At 40.3% G+C, this 22,846-nt stretch overlaps 1 protein-coding gene across 1 annotated transcript in view; it reads left to right on the top strand.

Moving 5' to 3' along the window:
• The window catches only part of DNAJA2 (DnaJ heat shock protein family (Hsp40) member A2), a gene marked incomplete at its 5' end in the record, with an annotated part of 70,770 nt that overhangs the window by 41,017 nt on the left and 6,907 nt on the right, over window positions 1–22,846 (top strand). Inside the window, 6 exons of the mRNA XM_081216014.1 lie at window positions 15,745–15,877; window positions 16,024–16,314; window positions 17,942–18,001; window positions 18,533–18,756; window positions 20,977–21,057; window positions 21,287–21,420. Of these exons, the coding sequence (XP_081072140.1) occupies window positions 15,745–15,877; window positions 16,024–16,314; window positions 17,942–18,001; window positions 18,533–18,756; window positions 20,977–21,057; window positions 21,287–21,420 (923 nt within the window). The remainder of the gene's footprint in view (window positions 1–15,744; window positions 15,878–16,023; window positions 16,315–17,941; window positions 18,002–18,532; window positions 18,757–20,976; window positions 21,058–21,286; window positions 21,421–22,846) is intronic.

Raw genomic sequence — 22,846 nt, forward strand, 5'->3', positions numbered from 1 at the left:
TCTTCCTTCCTTCCTCCCTCTCTTCCTTCCTTCCTTCCTCCCTCCCTCCCTTCCTTCCTTCCTTCCTTCCTTTCTTTCTTTTTTTCTGCACAGCATGCAGGATCTTACTTCTCCTACCAGGGATCGAACCCATGTCCCATGCAGTGGAAGCATGGAGTCTTAACCACTGGACCACCAGGGAAGTCCCAGGACTCACATTTCTATCTATCTGGCTACAATTAGCTGGACCTGAAAAGGGGCTTCTTCATTTAGTTGACATATGAGTCCTTCAGAACACCACAATCCTCATCGATCCAAGCTGTAGTACCCTTAGTTTACCCCATTTGTGCCCCTCTGCAGCTAATTAAATTTCTAAGCCCTGATCTAGAATATCAAATACCTTTTAGGTCTAAATGATTTTAAGTGTCATAAAGAGAGAGAAAATAACTAAACATATGAAGCAAAATGAACCTGGTACAAATGCTATAAAACCCTATAAAACCAGCTTAAAATCAGCTGCTTACACATTTTTAGAATAAAGTAATAAAGAAATTAACAATTTATTATAAATGTACTAATTTGGGGGTAGTATTATTGAAGCTGCCAATCAAAATATGGGGTTCTTGGTACACAAGGCAAGAAGCAAAGTCAGTTCCCAACCAGTACCCACCTTTGCAATTGCTGTGGGATTCTATGCAGTCCTAATGACTTTAAATTACATGCTGAGTGTTTTTCTAAATTTGAAGTGTAATTGTGACTGGAAAACATCAGTTCACAGATGATGAAGCATGATCAATGGTGTTGAAAGAAGGAAAGAGATGAATGCCTTTTCTGCATCCTCTACCATAGTGACAGCACAGTTAGAGACTTTGCTGCTGACACAGCCTGCTCAGGGCAGAGCAGCACAAACACAGCAGAGATGCATGCTATCATTCCAACTTCTCAGATAATGTTGGACATTGACTTTTTAATGTCTATGCCATGAACAAAACTATACATATTTTCACTTCTTTCCTAAAAGCTTCATCTATGATAATACTATATATTAAAAAAGGGAAAAAGGAACTGATTTATTTTTTTCAGCCTAATAGAATATACAGCTTTTCCTGTTTATTATAATTCATTTTGTCTTAAGCATTTCTAAATATTCTGCCACATCTTAGAGCTCTGAATCAAGACTCATATACACAATGTATTGGACTCCCTCTCTCTAAAGCAGGAGTTGGTAGAGATGCATCTGGAAAGTTGGCTTGAAGGCAGGAAACCATGAAGTCCAGTTGTCCCAAAGGTAGACAGGACCAATGTGAGCTGGGAAGACATAGGTGGCTGCACCACCCCCACCCAAATTATTCATCTCCTGGGACCAAGACTTGATCCAGCCCACTTTCTGGGCCTTCTCAGCTGTTCCCTTAGGGCTTCTCTCCTCAGGAGCAGACAAAGAACAGATTCTACTGCCCTCTAGTTCAGGTTTGCCAAATATCCTGCCCCCTTTTAACCCTATGAAGTGGGATACAAAGGGGAAGACCGAACTTTAACACATAGAGCCCTCTGGAAAATTAAATGCTGACCAGGTGGAGCACTTCTAATGGATTTTCCTTTACATGATGTAACAGGAGGAGGCTGATATGCTGGGGCTGGATGGGATGGGGCCAGATGTAGGTGGAGGGGAGGGCTAACTGGGTATTGTCCCAGAATAGAAACCTAAAAGAAATGCTAAGAGATTTGACTGTAGCAGAATAATTCTAGCTCTTTGCTCTTCATCTCTTCCCCATCTTCATCTATTCCAGGCTAAAACAAAAGACACCCTGATTGAGGGCTGGTAGACTGGTGGGGAGAAAAGAGAGGTGGAGAGAAAGTGATGAAGGTTTAGACACAGGTGAAAACTGGGTAAACGGGAGTGAATGCTGTCCGGTGGACAATGCACAAAGAAACACTAAAACCCAAGAGTCTGAGAGCAAATAGGTTTGTGTCCCCTTGTGTGGGGAAAGCTGCAAAACCCCAGGGAGGAAATGAATGCATAGGAGGCTAGGCAGATGTGGCTTCAGAGAGACACAATTACTTCCCAAAACCTAACCACAGCAATGGAAGCAGCAGCAGTGATGCCATTCACAAGTGTGGACCCAGCTACATGACCTAAAGGGTCCAGGCAGATTCAGGGAGGGACGGCTTCATGGACACTTGGTAGGCAACAAAGAGGACACACCTCAACTTCCTGGTATGACAAAAGCCCCTAGAGCTTAGACATAACCACAGGAAAGGGAGGAGCTCCAAGTTTCCACAGCCTTGGTCAAATAGGGGTCCTAGATAGAAACTGAGTTATAGAACAACAGAAAAAGTTCTATTGCTTGCCTACCCCAGTTGTATGCCCACTGCAAAATGTAAACTACACTGGTTTTAGCCAAGGACGATAGCACCATGAAGCTGAAATCATAAAACATTTCCAGCATTTCCAGCCACACACAGCCATGATCAATATATCTGAACTGAATAATGCATGGTGTTGTATTGCTTATTGGGAATGAGTGATTTATTTTATGATCTAAATTTTAAATCCTTTAATATGCCTCCCAAGGGGTCATCTGATTTGGAAAATTAAAAAGGAGTGAATAGCTAACTAACGAGTGAAAAAGACTACAGAAAAAGCAGACACTGTTTCACTGAATTTTTTTCTAACATGAACTGCTTTGACCAAATAAGGTAAATTAGTAAACCAATCTGTTTCTAGGTAAAAATTTTTATTAAAATTTGGTGGAAAAGAAAAACTGTGTGTTCTATAAAATTATTTGTGTATAAAATCTATATATGCTTACATGTGCATAGAGAATGCCTGAGATTATACATAAGAGACCGTTATTAACAGAAATTATCTTCTGAGGAAAAAGGCTGAGAGTCTGGAGTGGAAGAGAAATAATTCTTTATTCATGAATGTATAATTTTAATTTTAAAAATAACATCAGCAATTAGCCAAAACGATGACGACAACAACAACAAAACCAAAAAAACCCCAAAGCCATTGGTAAATCAAAGTTATTAGAGGAGTAGGCAGAGGAAGCCAGTGAGCAGAGAGTAGGACAGAGTAGGCCCTCCAAACTGGGGGCACACAGCTCCCACAGTTACTGGTCCAGGTTCCTGTGGTAGCTCCTGGTATTGGATCAAGGTTTGGGTCAAACCTTATAAAATCCTTATAATAAAACTATCTTTGTGGAATTCCCTGGCGGTCCAGTGGTTAGGACTCCATGCTCTCACTGCTGAGAGCCCGGGTTCAATCCCTGGTCGGGGAACTAAGATCCCACAAGCCTTGTGGCCCAGGGTGGGAGGGGAACAAACCTTCTTTGCCTGAGTAAGCTAAAGGGCATCTCTGTTCCCTGCCACCCAGAGTCCTACTGAAATTACCAGTCTCCTGGGAAGAAAGGCTGATTTGAAGACAAAATATCTAGACCAGACAGTCCTAGCTTATGTACTCTCCCCATGAGCAATGGGAAGGAGTCTGATTCACAGTTTTTTTTTCACCCTTTGTGGCAACTTTGTTGTCTCTCATCTGCCTTCTCTTGGCCATGGTTCTGATAGATGGGCTGAATTCTGTATCATATAGCTTATAGGTGGTATTTGGGCAGATTTTTAAATAGTTATTAATATGATGATGCATTTTATTTTTTAATATATTTCAGTTGAAAGTGGATTTTGTGATTTTGGTGATCCATAAACCCCTCTGAAATTAAAAGAAGGTAGGATGTATACAGTAACTGAATGGGAGTGACCTGCTGAAATATCAAATGTTTCCTTTCAATAGGAGTCAGAAGAAGCTGCTTTCCTGAAAAAAACAAAAACAAAAACCCAGCTAACCAACCAAGCCCACTAAATACATTCCAGCTTCAAGGCCTTTGCACCTGCTGTTCCCTCTTCCTTGAAGTTTCTTCTCTCAAATAGCAGCATGGCCAGTTCCCTCACCCTCTTTCTCTGCTCAGTTGTCTTCTTTATAATGAGGTCTTCCCTGGCCATCTTATTTAAAATAGCTTCTACCACCCCCAGTCCCATGCCTTCCCAGCACTCTGTAGCCTCATTCTCTCCTTTATTTTGTCCTTAGCTTTTAGTACTATTAGATAATCTTTCATTTGTTTTTTTGTCTTTCCTTCCTAACTGAAATGCAAGCTCTATGAGAGCAAGGAATTTGCTGTTTTATTCACAATTTTATCTCTAGGCTCTAGCACAGTGTCTGGCATAGAATAAGTGCTCATCAAAAATTTGTGGAAAGACTGAATGAAATCTGTATATTGAAAAGAAGACACACAGATGAATCTTACAAAATTGCTGGACATTTTCCACACATACTCCCCTTGTGCATCTGAGATAAATCCTTTCACTATATAGATGACACTTACAAAGACAAATCAAGTGGCTGCACATTAGGAGGGATACTAGGCTTGGCGAGCATATATTTTACCCTTATATACACAATATCCACAGGCCCCACTGAGACTGTTAAAGCCACAAGTGCTCTGTTCTTAGACCAAATTTGAATCTTCTACATGCTGCGTGATTTGGGGCACATTTCTTTTTTTTTTTTTTAATATAGAAATTTATTTATTTTTGGCTGTGTTTGGGTTTTCATTGCTACATGTGGGCTTTCTCTAGTTGCAGTGAGTGGGGGCTACTCTTCGTTGCAGTGCACGGGCTTCTAATTGTGGTGGCTTCTCTTTTTGTGGAGCAGGGGCTCTAGGCACATCGGCTTCAGTAATTGTGGCACACAGGCTCAGTAGTTGTGGCTCACAGGCTCTAGAGCACAGGCTCAGTTGTTCTGACGCACGGGCTTAGTTGCTCCGCAGCATGTGGGATATTCCTGGACCAGGGCTCAAACCCGTGTCCCCTGCGTTGGCAGGTGGATTCTTAACCACTGCACCACCAGGGAAGTCCCTGGGGCACGTTTCTTATTTAGCCTTCTGAGATAAATAAAGATGGCTGATAATCTTCACAGCATAGCTAATGTTATAAAGATTAAGATAATGTATGTAAAAATTTATAAACATGTCTGCTCAGAGTGACCTGCTTTTTAAATACTCCACGTTTCCCGGGGTGACAAATGGTTCAAAACATTTAAGAATATTTAGGAAGAGAATTTTCTGCTGGGCAGGGTTGGGTCCTTTCAGTAGGAGAATCTGAATAACAATTTCTGGGGATGGAAAGAAAGTGAGGGAAAGGTTCCCTCTGCTTTGCCATTGTCCGGTGTTGTAGGGGAGGTGGGAAATGAAGGAGATCCAAAAAGATTTATTTAACTTTATTTTCTTTCAAAGTTGATATAAAAAAAAAGTTGATATAAACCCTGAAAACCAGTCACCAAGTTGGATTCAACATGTAGAAGCCACTTCATCTGCCAGCTTAAGAGTAGACAGGAGCTAAATGACATGAGTGGATGGAAATGAGAAAGTGGATTCAGGGTGAATAAGAGAGGTTTGTGATGGGAGCAACTAAAAGGATGAGGTCATTGTATAAAGGTGGAAGTGCTGGGGCAATGGGTCAGTGGAAATTTGAGTGTATGCAGGGCCACTTTTCGGCTTTACAAACTTCTTAGAACATAACAGTTCTCAGTTAAGAGACATCAAACTTATTACAAATTCTCAAATTCACAACTTAGCATTAATAGGGGACATATTTTTTTTGATAGGGACATATTAATAGTACAAGTTCAACAGGAGTCTAAAGAAATTTTAATTGAGGGACTTCCCTGGTGGTCCAGTGGTTAAGAATCCACCTTCCAACACAGGGGACACGGGTTTGATCTCTGGTCGGGGAACTAAGATCCCACATGCCGTGGGGCAACTAAGCCCACGTACCGCAACTACTGAGCACGCGCACCACAACTAGAGAGCCCATGCAAGCCCACGTGCCACAACGAAGACCCCGTGTGCCACAACTAAGACCCAATGCAGCCAAAAATAAAATTAAAATTAAAGAAATTTTAATTGAATTACAACATGTACAGAAAAAGCACAAGAGTAGATGTTTCTGAGCAGAACCCTGGTACCATTTACATGTGTATATATTTTAATATAAAAAAACCTTTGCGTTTTCTAAACAAAAAGATTTTAAAATAAATTCATATGGAAAATGCTTGGGAACATAACACATTCAGAAAAATTTATTCACTCAGCAAACATGTATTCAGTGTCTACTCTATTCCAGGTACTTTGCTAGGAAATAGAGGAAGAAAGACAAAAGTCACAAACCCTACCCATTAAGAACCTAAATTCTACTGGGTTCAACATTCAAGTTAAACATAATCCAGTGCAGTAAATGCTAAGCACATGCACAAGTCAAGAAATTGGTTGGGGACTTAGCATTACCTTTTTTTAGAGGGCTTTATATTTTTGCTTTACACATGTGAACACTGTGTCAGTGCAACATACTGTGGTTGAAGACACAACTCAACACCAATTGTAAGAGCATTTCCCCATGGTTTTCACCCTTCACTTTTTTTCACACCTCACAACAGATCCATAAGCCATTACTTTGTGTCATCTTTGAAAATCAATCCAGAATTCAGCCACTGCTAAGTATGTGGCACCAATAACACCCTGGACATCTCTTGCCTGGATTGTTGCAATAACCTCCTAACTTCTGCCCTTACTGCTCTTCAATCCATTCTCAATGCAGCAGAGTACCCTTGGAAAATGTCCATCCCACCACATTGCTTCCCTGCTCAAGCTCTTTCAATGTCTTCCCATCTCACCCTGGGTAAAGGCCAAAGTCTATACAATGAACACAAGACTGAGTGTGTCCTGCCTTACTTTACATTTCTGACCCTGTCACACTCCTTGGCACACTCCTGCTGCAGGATCTGTACACCTGCTGTTCCTTCTGCTTGAACTGGAATGTTCTTTCCCCAGGTATCTGGTAGATCCTTCCTTCCCTCACTTCCATCTGGGCTTTACTTAAATATCACCATCTTAGGGTAGGCCTTCTCTGGCCACCATATCTAAGATTTCAATACTATATCCTTCCCCTAACAGTTCCTATTCTCTTTTCCTGCTTTTTCTTCTCCTTAGCATTGATCACAATCACACTTAACATATTATTTTACTTACTTATTTCGTTTACCAACTAGAATAGAAGTTCCATGAGGGCAGGGACTGAATCTGGCAATTGTCCACTTACTTTCCCCCCAAGGGCCTAGAACAGTGCCTATAAACATTTCACTTATATATTTGTGAAATGAACAAATAGATGAATACATGAATATTTTATATAAGGAATTCATTATTATTTATTATTCATTCCACAGATACCTGACTGCTTTTGAAAAAGATTCTCTCATTGACCAAATTCTACTCAGATTCCCCTGAACTTGTTTTCAACTACGCATGACTTTTAGACTTCTTTATTCATCTACTTCATTGTCCAATTTAAACAAAAATCCTGATAAATCTCTTTAGCCAGAATCTCCCATCCTGCATATCTCATCACCCTCAATATCTAATCAGGTTCCTCATCCTCTACCATCCCCCAGATGATGTCTGATCACCCTGGGCTGCCTTCAGCAAGAATCCTGTTAGGTCAGTTTAGCCAGAATCTCCCCTTACCTCTGATGTTGTTTCCTAGTAATTTTCCACCCACTGACCCCCACTCTGCTGCTTGGCTATAAATTCCCTCTTGTCCATGCTAAGAGGTACGTGCAATCTTTCTCTCTCAATGCAAAATTCCACCCTAGGTACTATACCTATCACTATAGTGCTTTTCCCCCTCCCACCCCCTGTAAAGTCCTCCTTACTATGCTTTAACAAGTGTCATTTTAATATTTTACCACTATGTACGAAGCACTTTTTAAAGGAGAGGAAATAAAACAAGCAAGAGAGATATAATTCCCGCTCCCATGAAACTTACAGAAAAGTAGGAAGGGATCTTTAAACTACTTACACCCTCAGAAAACTTACTGCACAACAGGACATAAGAACTGTGGTCTTCGGGCTGCGCACAAATCTACAGATGGCATTTCCTTTACCCTTCTAGAGCATCCTGGAACCTAACAATTATAGTATTTATCTCCCATCTCCAAAGAGCAATGGAATCCTTCTTATTAGTGATAAACCACATTCACGTCTCAATGTTCATCCAATTCTGGAATCCAATTGCTGGAAAACACAGGCAGTGTTGAAGCTGTCTTCATGGTGAATAGTCTTTGAGGAAAGAGGCCATGCCCATTCTATAGGACCTGGCAAGAGTGAGTATTCAGTAAATGGTAGTTATTGTTGTTACTGACCACCTCAGCAAAGAATAGCCATAACCTGTGGCCTTTCCCAGAGCAACTTTTAGAGGAGTGGTCACAACTAAGGTTTAGAACTTCATTAATCCTGCTAAGAAAGAGAAAAAAGAACTCTTATAAGAAATTCTTGCAGGAGGTGTGGCACTTCACTTCAGGTCACCATTGATATGGTGGCTCTTTAGATAAGGAGAGCTATGCATTTATGAAACTTCTTAGTCTGCCAGCCCCCTAACCTGGCTGGAAAAAAATATTTAAATAACTGATCTTTGGTTTGCCGAAAGAAAACTTCAGAATGGGAGCTTCTTCCCAAGGAGACACAGACTGGAACTATAATCATTTCAGTGAGTTTTATCACTCATGGATATCCCCCTAAAGAGTATTCTACTGTGGTTTCTTTTAGAGGAAAAGAGGGCTTCCATCGCCAAGGCCAACAATCTTCTGGATTTCTTCTATGTATTTTTCCAGTTGGACCTGAGTAGCTTGTTTCTTTAGCAGAATAAATCTGCTAGCCAAGTTCACAGCTAAACCACATCTAAAGTAATGTCTCCATTACGCTGACCTAGAAACTGTAATTCAAAGCTACTGTTCTTACAATTTCGAGATATCTTTCCCTGAAACATAGGAGAAAGTTAATGACTGAGCTCAAATGACAAACACTGATGCTGATGGCTGTTAGCTTTAGATAGTCCCCTGGGAGTTCCTGAATTCTAAGATATTTGAAATTAATGCCTCCTGTTCTAAAGAAAATTTGAAATTTTCTTTTGATTAAAGCAATTTCCTTTAAAAATTAAGCTATCAAAAATAAATTCAAAACATCTTTCAGCCTTGTAGAATGCTCCTGAAGAACTAGATCCTATTTTCTAAAAGTTGGGAAATAAAGAATAATTTCTAAGGTGTTTTCATCTCTGGCATAGATACATATATTAATTATCAGATAAAAAGTCAATTGTCCATCAATAAAGAGCTAATTAAATAAATCATAGTACATTCTCACAATGTACGTTGTTACAAAAAAGAATCAGAAAAAAAAAATGAGGAAAATCTCTATATACTGATGTGGAAGGATTTTCAGGATTCATTAGGTGATCAAAGCCAGTGCAGAGCAGTACATATAGTATTTTACTTTTTATATTTAAAAAAAAGTGGAGGTAAGAATATAAATTTGTATTGCTTGACTTGTATAAAGAAACAATGGAAGGATAAGTAAGAAATATAGGCAACTGGGGTGAGGTAAACAGGGGTGGAGAGGACAGGGATGGAAGTAAGATTTCCTTCGTATAATTTTGAACTACATAAATGGATTTATAAAAAACCTTAATTTCCTTGTAAGCAAGATGTCTACATTCATAAAGTCATAGGTCTAAGAAACATTCAAGTTGAGATAGACGAAACTGAAAAATAGGTGATTCTGAAAATCGTTTAATGAAATTTTTCAAAGGTAGATTGAATCAAGTTCTTTTTTTTTTTTTTTCTCTCTTTCCTTTAAGAAACTGATCAGTCCTTCAGACCAGAAATTTAGAGAGAAAGCATTAGGACTCTTGGTTAGGCTAGAATTGGAAAAATATCCAATATCTTTTAATGTAATTAAAGTTCTGTAATAAATCATTCTAGGGTTTTTGCAGGCAGATCACACCAGATTTGAACTGTTTCAAAGCAATACTGGCTGGTACTAGAAGAAATTTAAATTCCTGTTGATTGGGTCTAAAATTATGAAGTCTGAAATTCTTCCTCTCCGCCCTCTGGAATTCACTGCCCATCAAAATTCCCATATCCTCAACTCCTGTGAACTTTCCCTTTGCCTTCTTATTCAAATGGAAACTGCAGCCCTCTTAAACTGTGGCTGTTTTTCCTCCTTTCCCCTGGGCCTGGAGGGTGACTTCAACCAGTTCCCAGACATTGAATGCCACCTAGGATAACTGTTGCGAAATTTCTATCCCAATCCTGACCCTGAGCTCTAAGTGATCAAATCTGATTCCTTAGTCTACATCTCTACCTAGATATTGGAATTTCCAATTTAACTCGCCAAAATAGAGTTCTCGATTCACACAACCACCAACTCTTCTTCCTCAGCCTTTTTCATCGCTATAAATGACTTTACTACCACTTTAGTGACTCAAATAAAAATCTGAAATCATCTTGATTTTTCTCATCTTTCAAAGATTATCTATATCAAATCCATCAGCAAGTCCTATAAGAGGACCCATAATCCACTGAAAGTACCACATTCTCACTGACATTCACCATCAAACATTATCATCTGTCTCCTGCACACCCTCAAAGTCCTTGTTCTATTCTCATAATGGTCTCCACTTTGCTAAATCCAACCTTGGTGTGGTTGAAAGCTTGTTGGGGTCAGAGTATTAGAGGGAGTGGAAAAATAGGTGTAATCAGTGAATGAGATTAAAGAGAGTTTGGCAATGACAAAGTCATAAAACCAAAGGAGTGAGTAGCTCCACGGTGACAGAGGACAAGACCACTGGATGTAAGTTCAAGGAAGTGAGAGGCCAGGCTGCTGGAAGTATCATTTGCAAGCTAAAAATTAGGACAGTAGTGGAGTTGGAGAGTAAGCCAAGAGTTACAATTTTTGAGAAATAAGAGGGATTCTAGGGGTCAATAAATTGACAATGAAATATCAGGTAATAGGTGATATTGTCTGGTGACTAAAAACTAAAAGCTTTACGTTTTCAGGAATATGGGAGGAAGAAATATCTGGAAATAGCAATGAGATTCACCCATATTATCTTCAGGCTTTACTTCTAAAATATATACCAAATCCATTCACTCCTCTCCATTTTTACTGTCGCCATCTTAGTCCACGCTGTCTACCTTTCTCTCTCTCTCCTGAATCCCTGCAAATGAGCTTCCTAATTGGTTTGCTTGATCCTTGTCTACCAACATTTTACATTGTGTGTCATTGATACTGTGATTTGTTTTAACCTGATGAAATTCAGAGAAAGAAGGTATCTCATAAGAATATTAAACTGACCCCCAGATTGTGACTACCTTGATGACTAAGTGAGAATTGAATGAGCTTTCTGTTTTCTATTCATTTTTTGCTCTTTCTTAGCTATGATTTCTTTTCTTCTGATTAAGCAATGTTAAGACCTCTTAGCACTATGTCTAGGAAAAAAGATTTGACACTTAAATGTCATATAGATTTTGGATGATTTTCCTAATCTATATTATCAATTGTTAAATAACAATTGTTCTAACACTTAAGGTATGGAAATTTTATTGAGCAGATTCACAACTTTAGAAAACTTTAAGAATTGTATTCCAGAACAAAAGCATGTGTTCTTCATGTGTGAATTGACAAAATAAAAATATTAACAGTATTCTAGAAACATATTCTGTGGAAGCAACTAAGAATATGCACAAGAAATTAGACTGTAAGGCAGTTCACAGAAGCATTGTTTACAATGTTAAAAAAAAAACTGTAAACAATCTAAGTATTCAAAAATAGAATCACCATAGATTATTTTAAAAAATACAATGTCTTGCCCTATTTCTGATCAATTCAGTCAGGAGCTCTGGGAGGACACTGGAATTTTTAAAAAGTTCCTCCAGGGGTTCTAACGTGCAGTTATTGAGTCAACTATCATAGGTGAGATTACCCAGTCTTATCTATACACCATCAATGTGTTGACAGGGTCCTAAATTTACATCTTCAGCCTGGACTGCAGCCCTTCCAACTTTATTCTTATAAACCCACTGCTTCCTCAGCACTGCTCCTTGAACGTCTAATAAGCATCTCTAATTTAACATGAACTCTTATTTTTACCCCACTCCCATTTCCGCCCCAAATTTAATTCTATCAGCTCCAAGTTCAAAATATATCCAGAATCCAACCATTCCTCACCAACTCCAGCTCTTCTACCTGGGCCCAAATCATCCCTCTCCAGGGTTTTATTACAATAGATTCTCAACACAGCTACCAGATGCATTTAAAATACCACTTGGTTTATGTTTCTCTTCTGCTCAAACCCTTTAATGGCTTCCCATTTCACTCAGGGTAAAAGCCAAAGTCTTTACAATGGACCTAATTGGGTCTTTCACAGCATCTGACTTCAACTCCTACTCCTTAACTTGCTGTCACCTAGCCATACTGGCTTCCTTCCTCTAATAAACCAGGCATGCTCTGCCTTAGGGCCTTTGCAGGCCCCCTGCTGGGAAGTTTTCTGAAATATCCTCATAGCTAACTCCCTCACTTCCTTTAAAGTTCAAATATCACCTTATCAATGAAGTCTTCCCCAAATACCATAAATAAAAATAGTGTCCAACTTCAATACTTCCTTATCTCTCTTCTTTCTCATCTGTTATACTGTATATTTACTTGTTTGTTTACCTTCTGTCTTCACCACTAGGATGTAATTTCTGTGAAGGAAGAGATTTTGTTTTGTTTATGATTGTATCCTTAGCCCTGAAAAGTGCCTGACACACAGTGGGTCCATAATACATATTTGATGAATGAAAGAATATATAGACATATTTTCACCACTATTTTTCTCCACACAAATGGTTAAACTTTCCAGTTTCTCTGCTTAATATACCATTGCAATGATATAAGCAAACTGAAAGTTTAAATGTGCTAATTGACTTGGAAGGGTTTGACATGACAGGGTTTGACAGGTTAGCAGTGGGGCTATACAGCCATATACACTATACGTACATGTGTATGTATACAAATGTATATATGTATGTAAACATAGATACATATATACTATATATAACCATGCGTCCTATCACTAAACAATCCAGTTTAGCAACTGCAAGGAATGCAGACTATCCAGTGATCCAAACCCCACAATTTTTTCTTCTCAGAGTACCAACAATCATCGATTCTAATGGCACTAATATCCTCATGACAAGAGTACTGCCTTCCATATACCATGAAAAATATTTCAAATGGCGTCACCTGCTCTGTACATTCAAAACTAGTTAGATTTATAGAACACTCCACACAACAACAGCAGAATAAACATTCTTTTCAAGTGCACACACACACATACACACACACAAAACTAGTTAGATAAAAGGCAGAAAGCAAAACTACTGTTTGAACTGCCTGAATCATATACACAAGGCTATCTAAAATAATGGGTTACATGGTTCTGTATTCAGTTAGCTGGGAACAATATGAATGGCCTTTCTGGTTCATACAGTCTCTCCCTAGTCCTTATCCACCTACTCCCCACCTCAACACCACAAAGTTACACAAGTATACCAAATTAAAAAAAAAAAAAGATAAAAGAAATTGAACAACAATATAAACCTAGTAGAAATGTGAAATCACTCCAACTTCAAACTTTAAATCATTTGCCTAGTGAGAGCAGCCCTCAGATGCACTGTGACTCAGCATTTTATGATGCCTGAGACATGAAATGAGATAAAGGTCTTGTTCCCTTCATGGCATTACTTAAATATGGAGCAAAAATAAATGAGCTACCTTAAAAACACAAACTCAGTGGCTGAAATGTTACAGCGCTCAACCTTACGCAGATCTGACTCAATACGTGATGACAGGGAGGACGGCAAGTGTCAGCTGAAGCACACAGAACCGTTCTGAAATAACTTGTTGACCTGTAACATTAGCAAATAACAATGCTGACTACAATTAACACTCAGAAATGGAGAAAATATTGTGAATAAATGAAAATAAAAAATATACGAACTGCGGCGACTGATTTAAGTCAGGTTAAAAAAAAATAACTTAGACCTGGGGTGGGGTGGGGGGATTTACCCAGCTACTCTTCACTAGAAAACAGAAGCTAAAATTGAACCAAGGGAAAAACCTTGCTAAAAAAACATTAAGTAAAACTGAAACAAATAGAAAAGCTCAGCTCTTTTTGACTCCTTATGGAAAGAAAATAAGATGAAAATAAAATAATAAACTATATGAAGGTTGCAATAAAGACAAAGTTTTCAGTTTATATTCTCGTGTGGAGCACAAACAGATGGAGGAAGAAGAGAATATGGTAATTGGCAAGCAGGGAGAGCTGGATATCTGAGATCAGGAAGAAGGACTGAGGAGTATTCCACATAGGCAATGGAGGAAGTTGGGGAATTCCACTTGGGAATCCAAGAACTTAAATAAAGACAATGAATAGAGACGTGGAGACAGCTTATAGGCAAATGGGCCAAAAAAAGTTGCTAATACTTACTTGGTTTTAGCTCCTGTTTTTAGTACTCTGTATTAACTCTTTTAATCCTCAAAACAAGCCAATGCTATAAATACTATTAAACCCCATTTCACACGTGAGGCGACAGCCTCAGAAAAGTTAAGTAACTTGTTCAAGTTCACATTGTTAATAAATGGCGGAGTCAGGCTACCAGCCCACACACTCTAACTCCACCACAACTTCATATTGCCTCTTATGAACCACTCAAAATGTGAAAAGGAAGTGGGGGAATTGAAATTATTGAGGCCGTTACTGCATTCAAAACTAGACCATCTGCATTCAAAAACAGAGGAGTGAATTTCCCCTAAGGAACTTACAGCCCATTAATGGAGTTCAGGCTCCCAGCAAAACACCACTCAAATCCCACATCAGACCTATCTTACAGAAGGCACACGCCAAGGATAGTGGGAACTCACATGAGATAGCAATGTTCACCAGGTTGTGGAATCTAGGAAGACTTCACTGAAACAGCAGCATTTTGGACAGGATTTGAGAAAACTGGAAGAGTTAGGTGAAAGGAGCATCATGACTTCACATCAATTAACTCCCCAGGGTTTTCAGGATAAATTTCAACTCTTTGGCATGGCACTCAATGCCCTCCAAACTAGGTCTGGGGGAAAGCCGGGAGAAGGGATTATCCTAAGTGAGATGCCTATGCTGGAGTCTTTATTACCAGTTCAGGTTCCAGAGGATCAGAACATCTTATTTTTTCTGTCTCCATAAATCGTTAGTGGGTTGAAGGTAGGCACCATGGCTTATTCTTAACACTCCCCTCCACCAGTCCAGGCGTCCATACCTCTTAGCACATGGCAGGTGCATAGCAAACATTTTCTGAAGCAAATCTAGATCATGGGCAACAATCACCAGATGACTGTGTGCCCAACCAGGCGGCCTGATACCATCTAGACCTCTGGTGTTGGATAATTTTAAAGCTACCAAGAGACCTAAACACATGATCCGGAGGTAACGGGTGGAACTTGTGGATCTAGATGCCACAAACCAGTTGTGAACGGACATGAGACAATTGTGAAAATCTAAACACGGACTAGGAATTAGGTGAAGGAATTCATTTCATTACATGTGGTGATGTGATTATGCCTTAAAAGGTCATGTTAGACTTATATAGAGTATTTATAAACTTAATGATTTCCCTTAAAACACTGGAAGTAGGGAGTATGGGGGGAATAGATGAAACAAAGTGGGCAAAATGTAGCTAACCGTTCGGCATAATGTACTACTTTTGGTGAATGTCTGAAAATGCCCTAATATAAAACACACACAGCACACACACACCCAGGTGCTGTTTTTCATCGTAAACCCCGAGGGAACCAGATCCAGAGGGTCCACCGGCGGCAGCTCGGATTCTGAGGACTACCTCCGCGAGCCGGGACCGCCTTTCTCTCCCGCGGACTCGAAGCTGACCGAGGGGGCGGCTGTGGGCCGCATCGGCCTCTTCATCCTTTCGGCACCCCCCTAAACGCCTCTGGAGAGAGTTGGTGTCACGGAGAGTAGCGTGCAGACTTAGTTATCCCGGTTTCTACGCTGGACTTCGCCCAGCGGTCCAGAACCTCAAGGCAGTAGACCACCTCACCCGCTGCCTCACCGCCCGAGACGCCACCACCACCGCGGGCGAGCGCTCGAGGCGGGCTCCGCGAAGTAACGTCACGGCGCGCCGTGCGTCGGTTCAAAGGTCGGCCCCGCCCCCGCTTCCCCCTCGCTGTCTCGCTTGGCCTGCGCTGCCGCTGCTGCCGCTGCTGCTGTGGGCCCGGCTCCGCTCCGCCTGCTTCGCCGCCTTCCTCCCTGAGCGCTGCCCGGCCGGCCGCCATGGCGAACGTGGCCGACACGAAGCTGTACGACATTCTGGGCGTCCCGCCCGGCGCCAGCGAGAACGAGCTGAAGAAGGTATTGGGGAGCGGGCCGCCCAGGCAGGGTGTGAGGGGCGCGGGCCTGCGCGTCTGGGACTGCCAGGCCGCGCTGCGGGGCGGCCCGCTAGCCGGCGGCGGCGGGCCCAGGCTGGGGGCCGGCGCCGAGACCGGCCCGCCGCGGGTCGCGCACTCCAGCCTCGGCTGACCTTGGGCCGCCGGCCCCGCCCGCCCGCCTACAGATGCAGCAAATAAAACCCACCCCTGCGCAAACACGACGAAAACGCTTCCTTCCTCCCTCCCCCGGCGGGCGCCGGAGGCCGGGCGCTCCCGGGAGGCAGCTGCCTGCCCGGTCCTCCCCGCGCCGAGGTCACCACCCTGGAAAAACAGGTTGGACCGAGACGCCCAGCGCATCCCGGCCCCGGGAGAGGAGTTGACCGCGCCACGGACGTCGGCGCCCGAGCCGCGTCGGGGTTGGTCTGGGGCCTGGCGGAGGGTCGAGGCTGCCCCCGCCGGGTGCCTGCGGGAACTTAGGGATGTTTCCTGGGAGCCGCGGCCGCGGAGCTTCTCCCCCTCTTCCTCCCTCGCCCATTGACCCGGAGGTGGCGTGGGTCTATGTCTGGGTGCATTGTTCTGTGGGCAGGTAACCCAAATGTTATGTACTCGTTTCAGGAAAAAGCTGTGGGTCCCAGCCAAACACCTGAGTGTACACTGACTAAAAATAAATAGAAGGCCTCATTATCGCTGTTTGCATTGCTGCGAATCTTTCATCTCGGGATTTCAAAGCATTTGAGGCATTTGATTAAGCCCCACAGCATCTTCACGGGGCTTAGAGTATCCGGATGTGTAAGCTTAGAAAAATGAGAATGCTCCTTAGGCAGTGGGACGGGTGCAATTGAGAGTAAAAGCACTTCCTGTTACCTTACCGGAAATGCTATTCTGTGTTACATAATAAAGGTGTCTGTGAATGAACGCTTAAGTGCTTTATATCTCAGCCACCCAAATGTATGCAGCTTCACTAAGACCGAGGTCACTCCAGTTAAGACCCCAGTCAATCCACCGTATGAAAATAAACCATGACCTAGGAGCTTGTCTTGGCTTTTTCCTGATGCTACAATTAGAGGATCCATCGTGAGCCGGATTCTTACCTTAGCTTAATTTTTTTTTAACATCTTTATTGGAGTATAATTGCTTTACAATGGTGTGTTACTTTCTGCTTTATAACAAAGTGAATCAGTTATACATATGTTCCCATATCTCTTCGCTTAGCTTAATTTTAATAACAGTGTTTTTGCAGGCTGTAGAGCTTAACAGTCATTTCTCTTTAGAGTTTATTGGAGTTGTCTTGGTCTGCTTACGGGCCATCAAAGACATTTGACAATAGTGAAAATAGGGGATTTTTCAGTATTTTGTTTTTCTCTGTGGCTTTGTTTCATTGTTTGTATCTGGCTTTAGTATAACCTATTTTCAAGTATAACTACTGTCTGCTTTGTTATTAGTGAGAAAACAGTATTAAGATGGAATATGTCCAACAATGCCAATGAATAAGGGATATTTTGGGATTTTAGAACATTGCTTCTCAGAAAATTGGATGTTACGTTAGTACTCACAAATCTTTAAACTGGTCATTATGTATAACCTTTTTTTTTTTTTATCTTTTATTGAAGGCATACAGAAAGTTAGCCAAGGAATACCATCCCGATAAGAATCCAAATGCTGGTGACAAAGTAAGTTATTTGAGACTTTTTCCCCCTGAGATTTCTGTTTTAAACTTAAATCGCCCTTCTTGGGGAAAAAAGGGAATGTTGTAAGAAAACTCCATTTATGCCCATAGTGCCAAAGTTTTTTTTTTTTTTTTGCTGTACGCGGGCCTCTCACTGCTGCGGCCTCTCCCGTTGCGGAGCACAGGCTCCGGACACACAGGCTCCGCGGCCATGGCTCGCGGGCCCAGCCGCTCCGCGGCACGCGGGATCCTCCGGGACAGGGGCACGAACCCCTGTCCCCTGCACCGGCAGGCGGACTCTCAACCACTGCGCCACCAGGGAAGCCCATTGCCAAAGTTTTATGTTAAGAGTATTTTGGTTTTATAATGGGAATACTGTCATTCTGGGCAGTGGTAGGTGGTGGTAAATAGGACCAGAATCAAACCAAAGGTAACTTGTAACTTTTCTTAGAATTAAATGAATTCTAGATTCCTATAGCTTTTTATTTGTAGTCTTTTATTTGAAAATCCAATTGTTTTACTTTTTTTTTTATAGTTCAAAGAAATAAGTTTTGCATATGAAGTACTATCAAATCCTGAGAAGCGCGAACTATATGACAGATACGGAGAACAAGGTCTTCGGGAAGGTAGCGGCGGAGGTGGTGGCATGGATGATATTTTCTCTCACATTTTTGGTGGGGGATTATTCGGCTTCATGGGCAATCAGAGCAGAAGTCGAAATGGCAGAAGAAGAGGAGAAGACATGATGCATCCACTCAAGTGAATATCTTTTTTCTTTTTAAAAAAAAAATGCTAAATACCTTTTTTCAAGTAGAAGTACTCAGTAAAAGAGAGAAGAGGCATCAAAAAATACTCTGTCCATCAGAAAAAAAATCTTCCATTTGCCATGCTGTCCTCATTGGGTGACTAAGTTGAATTTAATAACCTGAATGTTGGTGTTTTGCTAACAGATCTTAAAGGATGGTTGGTGTTTTTACAGAGTAGGAAGATTGTTTTGGTATATGCTTCTGAGGCTGCTTGTTTTTAAAATTTCAATTATGAAGATTCTTTTCTTTAAAGCATTTAAACCTGAGTTAACTTTTTATTTAAAAACCTACAAAATTGGCTAGTTTGTTAACATGTTACAGTAACTCATTACTTGTTCCTCAGTGTGAACTCTCCTAAATTGATTTCCACGGAGCTTGCTGGCCTCAAGCCTGACATTAACCTGCCAACATATGAATGGTGTCTGACCTTGATCTTAGACTGTGAACCCAATATGAAAATAATTATTTTACTTTGCAAAATTTGTGAGATCTTTTGTCCCGTTAATTTTTCATGGACCAGCAATGGTTATACTAGCAAAATGCCAGAGACTGAAGTTGAAGTGTTTATTTGAAATATTTCATAGTATCTAGTTTATACATTTGAGTAGGTAAGAGGAAGTAAGGTGTAATTTGTTAAAAATTTTCCTGTTATTACAACATTTCATTTTGGGTGGCTTTATAATATTCCATTCCATCATTTATTTAATCATTCCCTTTTCTATAGGATGTTACCAGTTTTTTCCTATCATAAATAGTGCTGCTGTGAGTATCTTTATATACAGCTTTGTCTCTCCTTGGCAGAGATTCCTGGGCAGGCATCAGTGTTTTGAGGCTGATAAAAATAACTAAATTGCCTTGTAGAGGATTGTGCCAGTTTAGCCCCACTGGTGGAGAGTGCCAGCTTCACTAGACCATTACCCACATTTTTCCTTCTTTTGCCATGTTTATTGAAATGAAGATTTTTCTGGCCTCTTACACAGTGGTGTTGCATACTAATTGCAGTTTAATATGTAAGGGGAAGAAGACCTACCTATCATGTAAATGGTTGGTTAAATGTTCTTAGGAGGAGGTTAAAAGTCTGATGGAACCAAGTGCTTTGGTCTAAGGTCTAGATATGCCGTTGTTTGGAAGTGCTGGTAGTGTTTTGACCATAAGTGTTTTATTATACTGTCTAGAATGTATAAAAGATAACAATTTTGAGAAAGTTTGAATGCCACAAAATAGTATAGGTGCTTTGCAAAGCACATTTAACTTCTTTTGTTCCTCTATTTTAAAGTAAACCTTTACTATTAAAGGAGATTTAAAAACACCATGAGAAGGGTAAAACCAAATTAAATGCATTGCTTGCAAATTGTAAATGAATAATATTTTTGAGACTTTTGATGTATATAGATTTTTTTTTTTTGATGTTTATTTGGAAATGAATGGTCCTGCAGTTCAGATATGCTGTATGAATAAAGACGAGTTGGGTTTTATCAGTTGGGATTTTTAATAGGCTTTTTAACTTGGCTGCTTTGAAATTTTTGTAAAAGTTGCTCAAGTTTTGCTTATAATTCACTGCGTTTTTCAGACATCTAAAACTTGTTGTAGGCTCTCTCTTGGAAACCTATTCTTCTCGTCTGTCACACTCTAGATAAGGCCATTTTTTTTTTTAAGACATGCAATCTAATTGCCTCCCGTAATTTGTAATGTAACTTTGTAGCGTTTCAGAATTGTCCTTGAAGGGGACAGAGCCTTATAGTAGAGCCTGGACTCTGGAGCCAGACTGCCTATGTGATCTTGGGCAAGTTACTTCTCTGTGCCTCAATTTCGTCCTGTAATATGAGGATAATAATTTTACCTCATTCAGAGGGTTGGATTAGGTGGTGGTCTTCCTTGGGGCCAGAAGAAGGTGTGATGTTTTGAGTTTGTGCAGTTATCAGCTTTATCAGGAGATGCAGCACAGTAAATTATTGGCCTGATCCTTTAGGTTTGGGCTTTGAGCAATACATATATTGTTTATAGCCATAAACAATTTGAGCTACAAAATAAAATCTCACTCAGTTGATTTATGTAAGGTGTTCTTGAATTCTTTGTTCAAAGGGTTATAGTGGAATTTGCTATATCAGCTATTGTTTATATCTTGAATTTAAGAGAACTTGGCAAAATTTGAACCTAATTCTTTTCTCCCCAGAGTATCTTTAGAAGATCTGTATAATGGCAAGACAACCAAACTACAACTTAGCAAGAATGTACTCTGTAGCGCATGCAGTGGGTAAGTGTGTTTTCTGGTTATGAAATGAATTTCATCCATTCTTTCAGTGGCACATCAGATAAAAATTGTTCATGACTTCAAACTGACTACCCAACCCAGAACACTTTCTGATACCTCTGAAAGTCTTTAAATACCAGTCATTGGGCATTGAAGATGAAGGTGAAAAGTACAATTCCTATTTGTCATGGCCTAGGGGGAAAATTCTAATTTATACTTTTGCTTGCTTTAGCCAAGGTGGAAAGTCTGGAGCTGTTCAGAAGTGTAGTGCTTGTCGGGGTCGAGGTGTACGCATCATGATCAGACAGCTGGCTCCAGGAATGGTACAACAGATGCAATCTGTGTGTTCTGACTGTAATGGAGAAGGTATGCATGCCAGTGTTTCTCTGCTTTTATGTTGGATGGATTGGGAATGCAGAAGTTGGAGAGGCTTACAGTTTTTCTTTTTCAGCGTGTGTTTGTATTCATCTTATTAAAGATACAGAGAGTTCTGAAAGAAAAATGTAAAAATGATATTTCCTTATGCATAGGCCCAGTGAACACAGATAAACAGTAAATTTACATCATGTTGAGTGAAAAGTTAGTCTTTTTTCATTCCAAAAAGATGGGGCAAAGTTTTTTGTCCTTTTATATTTTAAAAGGTTATGTTTGGTAAAAGCGAGAGAGCAAACTGTTTAGTTCTCATTCTGATAAATGGAGAATTTTACTGTAAGCTTTAGTTAGCTTTTGAGATAGATTATTGCAATTGAAGCTCTTTTTACAGAAGTAAATATTTTAGGCTTTGTGGGCGAATGTTTTCTGAAACTGCTATTCACTTCTGCCCTTTTAGCACTTTTATAGCCACAGACAGTATGTAAACAAGTGGGCATGACTGTCTTCTGGATATCCAAAAGAATTTTTCTGTGATGATGGGAAAGTTCTGTGTATGTAATGTCTAGTATAGTAGCCACTAGCCACCTGTGTATGACTGAGGAACTGAACTTCTAATTTTAATTTTTATATTAAATAGCCACATTGGCTAGTGGCTGCCATATTGGACAGTTCTAGAACATCCTTTTCCAAATTGCTTCTGGAAGAGACGATAATTTGGAGAAGGTGCATATCATATTCTCCTCCTGGAGCATCTCAGGGCATTTTACCTTATTAAAGTTGCTAACAATTCCCACTCTCAAGAAATCAGAATTGACTGAAATCTTTTCCCATGTGCCATTACCATTTTAAGGAACTGGTGCTTTGCAGAACATACTTTGCAGAAGCAGTGTTCCTGAAGTCACTTACACATGTCATCTGAGCATTAAAGTGTGCCACTAATCAGCCATTAGAAATTGATGGTATTTTTTTTCATAGTATACTATGTACAGCTTTGGTTTTGTTTTATTATAGCACTGATCAAATATTTCAGAAGAATACATAGAAGAAAAAAACTGTTAGAGTTATAAAGGATGTTTAAATCTTTATTTGGGTTGTCTCTCTCCATTGTTAAATTTAAATGAAACTAAGACAAAAAATGAAGAAGCAGTTGTAGAAGTTCCAGCATCCGACCACCCATTTTGTTTGCTTGATCTTTAGGCTTTGTTTTAACTTAGGAAATAGAGTCAGGAGGTAAGAAAATATTGTTTAAGATACTTTATACTCTGGAATAGAGGAGACTAGGTAGCTGGGTCCTTTAGGTAACCTACAGTAAGATGTGAGTTTTTGTTATTAAGAATGATATTTTAATCAAAAGTTCAGGTAGCAGTTTAAAGACGTTCAGGAAATTTATTTAGTGAATAAAGGCATTATCAAGACCTAT

This window comes from Mesoplodon bidens (genome assembly GCF_964165515.1).
Source record: "Mesoplodon bidens genome assembly, chromosome: 18".
NCBI lineage: Eukaryota > Metazoa > Chordata > Mammalia > Artiodactyla > Ziphiidae > Mesoplodon > Mesoplodon bidens.